The sequence below is a fragment of the Phaethon lepturus genome, unplaced genomic scaffold (assembly GCF_000687285.1).
Source record: "Phaethon lepturus isolate BGI_N335 unplaced genomic scaffold, ASM68728v1 scaffold22589, whole genome shotgun sequence".
In the NCBI taxonomy this organism is placed as follows: Eukaryota; Metazoa; Chordata; class Aves; order Phaethontiformes; family Phaethontidae; genus Phaethon; species Phaethon lepturus.
Genome location: NW_010561570.1, coordinates 381 through 5,899, shown reverse-complemented (window position 1 = coordinate 5,899; position 5,519 = coordinate 381). Strand labels below are relative to the sequence as shown.

Here is a 5,519-nt window from a genome sequence, read left to right as displayed (position 1 = left end):
ACATAGGAATGTTTTGATGCCATCTGCAATCCATACTTTGTGACCTTAACCTGCATGTAACCGAGATAAAAGCTAAACTAGCTTTTTTATTATTCCCCTGCTCTTCTCAGTCAGGCTGCAAGTCTGTTATGGGATGCTAGTGTACCCCACCAGGACACATAACTGTAAGCATTCTTTCACAGCTTTGTTGCTACCTTCTTGTTCCTCAGAGAAGGTCCACCACATCAGGAAAGACTGTGCTGCCTGCCTACAGAGTGTCAAAGGCCTGTTTGCTTAGCAGTTAAGCATCACTGCCTCCTTTTCTCCATAAAAAGTACCAGACCAAATTGAAACAGGTTATATGGTTATAAACTACAGAGCTTAAAGACTTTGTGCCCAAAGACAGACACTTCCACCCCAAGGCTCCCTGAAAAGCTTTGCGATGCAGTACCACCTTCAAGGTACAATACTTCTAACTCAAGCAACTGTATGTATAGAGGATCAGGACACATCACCAAGAAGGAAAAATTGTTTCCAACTGTTTGTATCAAGGAACACCACAAATTCAACAGCTGTTTTAAAGCCTGTTGAAATAGGCTTGCTACACCTCAGTAGCCTCCCTCCTAATAAAGACTCCAAACAAAGCAGAATAAGGCAAGGTATTTCCAACTGCTGTTGAAGGACAAGGCAGTCAGCCCAGAAGCTTGCTTCCCATTCTCTACCATCTGCAAGTAGGTCTTCAGCTGAGGGCATCTGCTCTGTGTGCTGCTTTGAAAGAAGTATTTTAGTTTTTCTGCATCAAGTACACTATGCTGTTGTACATCAGATGCCCAAAACAAAAACCAACTCATTCAATACTAAATATTCAGTACTTGTAGGTTCATTGAAAGAAATCAGTTATGTCTTAATTGCAACTTGCAAAGCAGATGCACAGCAACTACTCTACCCAAAACTGATGTTTCAAAGGACTTTTAAACTAGAATTTGAAGGGAAAAAAAAAAAGTATTCACCTCTACCTCAGTTACTCCTTACCCTGTAAGATGTGGAACAAGTCCGTGATCTGAAATCAAACTTCATCTTAATTATTCCACAATACCACATCTCATAACTTTTTAAGCCATAAACAGGAAATATCTTCTGGCAAGGCATCTTCCATTAAATGTAGCTAAAAGGTGAATATAGTCACATATACATAACTATGGAGACACATGCATCCAGTAACTAACAAGCATGATAGCTGAGTATGTGGCTTAACATTAGAGTTCCCCTTCTGCAGCTATTCTGTATAGTGACCTGTAACTGTCATTCACGTGGTAATTATTGAAGATATCTTATATTATTAACAGAAATAAAAGTTGTAACCAGGGGTGGTGTGGAACCCAAACATCATTTGCAGTCAAAACGGAACTTAAGCAGTACTGAAGAGCTGTCTGTTACAAGCACTATCACAGGTAGTGTTAGAAGTCATTAAAATACCGACTGGAAACACCAGAGTCCATTTGAACAATTTATTAGTATCTTCTTTTTTTACAAGTTTTAGAAAAAGAATCCCAGGATTTTGCCTCCTGTGTGTTTTCGCCTAGCCTCCTCATGGTCCATGATGCCAGCTGAGGTTGTCAGTACAATGTACCTATTAAGAAAGAACAAACGTTCAATTTATCATAAGTTCTGTTCTATGCCCGTGCAGAGTTGACAGCACTAACTTCATTTCTGTATTACAAGCCTAAGTTCTGTTTCTGTAAGAATAGGCCTAACGGAACTAAGATCAGGTTATTAGACAATGAAAAAGAAACTCCTCTCACCAGCACAACTCTGCAGCACACAAAGGGCATTTATAGGCATCTGTTCTCCAAATATTAGTCTAAGTCTCAGCAAGACGTTTTCTTCCATTCTCACTGTAAAGTCAGTTCAGTTGTTGTAGCAGTAGCAACTTTATGGAAGCAGACTTGGTCTAGAAACTATTTTAAGCAGACATTTTTCTTCAGAGCAGGTAGAGTTGCCATGGCACCAGACAGCTCCTCAACTTTGTCTCTCAGTGTTTTGAACACTGTGCACTGATGCAGATGAGTATCTGGATCCGGACCGACAACTGAAGCAGCCTTAGTCATTGCTAATGCCAACATCTGCATTATCAGCATACTTCATCCACACAGCTTCGTGTCTGAGAACCTCTTGTTCCACCACTCTACGAACACTCTTAGAAATATCAGTATGGCTACACACACTAGTAAGAGGCTTATCAGTGGAACTTTAAGAACAGAAATGGCAAGGAATTGTTAATCCAGACTGGCTGAGCCCCTGAAGACTCTTCTAGCTCTGTCATACTGGGGCACTGAGATTTATTACTCTTGACTCAGTGAATTGTGGGAAAGAAACCCATGCTGCATAATAGCAAGATCTTCTGTGTTGTGGAGGTTTGTTTAACAGAGGCTCCAAGTCTCTCGCCACTGAATATCTAAACAATTTATACACAACCAGGAAGTTTAATTTCAAGTAGCACGACTTATTCCCATTGACCTGGTAAATTAGATGACTCCTCCCCCATCTACAATTGGCCATTAATAAAATTCAAACGAGTAAGGGAAAACTTCTATTTTCCCAGTAAACTGTAGAAATGGGAAAACCAGGATTTATCAAAGCCAAGCAAAAATAGGTCCTTGCTTAGCAGTGCCCCTTTAAAGCTGGTTAAAAAGAGCATTTATAGGGAAGATGGATTTTTAGACTGGTATCTACCTCCAGACTGATCAGAGAGGAAAGTTGTCAGGTGAGCCTAACTCAGGCAGTATGAAAGCTTACTAAAAAACACCGTATTTTTACATATGACATGAATTCAACTCCTCTCCATACTTACCCAAACTGACGTGAAGGCAGTAGGTTGTTCTGCCACTTTTCCAAATCCTTCAGCTGAACATCAAATCTGGGACTGATTACACCACACTATAAAACAAAATTCCATGACAAACTGAAGAGCTTTATAAACTGGATTTGTACATTTGTCATTCCAACTCAAAGAAAGAAGGTATTTAACAACTGCAATTAAAATATTTTTGGCAGCAGAAGACTAGAGTACCAAGAAGCACGCTCCATTACCCATACTATGAAAGAGCACTTCCTCTCAGGTAAGCCAGGACTCTCACACAGCTATTCAGCTGTTATTTCCTTAGCCTTGCCTCCTCCTTGCCTAAAGAGAGTGACTTACAGTGCTGCTGAAGCTAAACTAACAAATTAACAGCTAAACCTGGGAGAGCACAAAAGCATACTATAAACCACCAGAGATTACTAAGCACCCTATACCATAAAAAAAAATTGCAATTACTCCACGATATTCTACTTCCAATCATCATACATAGTTTGCAAAAAATACCTGTAGATTTTAAACAGGGACAAATTAGCATGCGTAAGAGTTATCGAAGTTTTAAAGTTAATCATATTACTTACTGACCACAACCCCTACTACCACCTCCAATTATCTCACTGGCTCCAATTATCTCAATATCCAAAAGGAAAACAGAAGTACATTTTGAGGGACATTTTGCTGCACCAAAGAACCGGTCCCCTATTACAGTTATTGAGAGAAACATTATATCCAGCTGCACCCTGCAAGATATGTTACGGAATCATCCAGGAAGAGTTCAAGGAACACTATACTCAAACCTGACACATGTTATTTTTATCACAGACACATTAACACTAGTAATTTGGGTGGTGTCAGAGTTCTCTGCCTACTACACTCAAGCAATTTTCAGCTGCAATATTTGTTCATTGTGGAGACAGCCCCCAACATACTTTGACTATTTTTTTTATTTCTTTAGTAAAGAGCCACCACTTGAACAGCTTAACTGGAAACGATGCACAGCAAGTCATCACAGAACTAGACAGCTCAGTATTTTGAGACAAAATAATTTTTAAAATTGCCAAAATGCACGTGAATACTTCGTATGACCCAAGAACTTAAACAGCATTAATAACAAAACGTTTAATTTTGCCTCAACTGCAAGCAGAGCCCATCCAGCAGCAGCAGAAAGGCTTGTCATCTCAACATTTGCAGATATTAAACATCAACCGGAAAGCAACGGAGTTCCTATCTCTTAAGACAAGTCTTCCAGAGAGCTTAAACATCAAAGAAACAGAAATAACTAGGTAGCCAGAAAGCCTTTAAAGAGAGAAAAAAACACACAGCCCTTGCAGGCAGACCTCCCTGAACATGTCTTACATATTCAGTGTTTAACAGAAATGTAATTAGTTAATCATACTATTATGGATCTAAAAAAAAATAACAAGCAACTGATAACCACTGATAATACCTATATTACCCTCATTTACATGGATTCAATAAATACTACCTTCTTTACAAGAATTTCTTTTGGAACTGGAGCCGACAAACATTAAAAAATAAAGTCTCATTTCAACATTTTCGTAGAGAACTGAATTCAGGAAGACAAATCCTACCTTGTTGAGTCTGCCTGTGAGATTGACAACAATCTTCCCAGCTCTGTGATCATCAATTATCTCAAATTCACCAATGTAACCTACAAAGGATTAACAAACAAATCAAATACATAATACTTAGCTACATTAATAAAACTCAATTAACTACGTCACACAAAACTAGTCCAAGCATCTTGATTTACTTTTAGTCGAAAAGCGCCTTAATACAACAGCATCCACAGTTGGAGTAAGGAAAAAAACCTAGTGTGCATTCTAGACTTACCATGCTTCATCATCACAGTTAAAAACCGGACGATTACTTTGGAGCACGGCCTAATGAGAACTTGGCGTTTCCCACGTTTCTCTGCATTGTTGATGCTTTTGAGAGCATCGGCTAGAACATTCATGCGCACCATGGTGCCTGTGGGGAAGAGGAGAGGCAGTTATGCACACCAGCTTTTCAGCACAGAAATATTGAGTAGCACGCTTTTTTTGAAGCTAATTTTAGACCTAAAAGTAAGTCACTCTAAACCTTAAAAAGCATTCTTAGGCTAAAAAGCAGATCAAATCACACACTCAGATATGCTCAAGAATTGCAACTACCATAACAAGTTAGGAAATCTGACACATTTACTTAAATCTAGGTTTATCAACACACACACACACAAAGATTTAAAAACCACCATCTAGACAACATTCCATCAGTGTGACACCTTTTCCAGGTGAATCGTTCTGAACTGTAAAAGCCAATTATGCAGTATTAGCCCTGCTCAAAAACTAGGTCATATATAGTATTAAATATTCGGCTTATTTGCAAAAAAATCGCAGGATGCAAACACAACGCAGCACTCTGAAAAGAAAACCGGGCACCAACGCTTGCATTCTCGTGATAAAGACAACAGCACCCAGACTACCACCAGGCATGATGCGACTTGGTACTGTCGTCCCACTTACTGACAGAGCCACTGCACCGCCAAAACTAGCCAGAAGCGTGCTCCCGACGCGGGCCACGGGGCCATTCCCGAGATGGCCAGGTCCTGCGGCACATGACAGCTTTTACTGCAAGCCACAGACCCTCAAACGAGCAGGCCTGGCTCACTCCTGCCCACGGG

The 5,519-nt window shown here is 39.8% G+C and overlaps 1 protein-coding gene across 1 annotated transcript; it reads right to left on the bottom strand.

Moving 5' to 3' along the window:
- Window positions 1-1,473: 1,473 nt before the first annotated feature.
- Window positions 1,474-4,906, bottom strand: RPS15A (ribosomal protein S15a). Its single transcript, XM_010294050.1, has 4 exons — window positions 4,691-4,906; window positions 4,429-4,508; window positions 2,831-2,916; window positions 1,474-1,609 (listed from the first exon to the last, which is right to left on the bottom strand). The coding sequence occupies exons 1-4, from the start codon at window positions 4,821-4,823 to the stop codon at window positions 1,516-1,518; spliced, it is 393 nt and encodes a 130-aa protein (XP_010292352.1). The 5' UTR covers window positions 4,824-4,906; the 3' UTR covers window positions 1,474-1,515.
- Window positions 4,907-5,519: the final 613 nt, after the last annotated feature.

Bases quoted from the DNA above. Each gene is read 5' to 3' on its own strand.
- RPS15A (XM_010294050.1), bottom strand. From the start codon at position 4,823: ATGGTGCGCATGAATGTTCTAGCCGATGCTCTCAAAAGCATCAACAAT. The intron at 4,509-4,690 runs GTAAGTCTAGAA...AATCCTTTGTAG, and splicing joins AACTGTGATGATGAAGCATG to GTTACATTGGTGAATTTGAG. The intron at 1,610-2,830 runs GTAAGTATGGAG...CTTTCTTAATAG, and splicing joins CTGCCTTCACGTCAGTTTGG to GTACATTGTACTGACAACCT.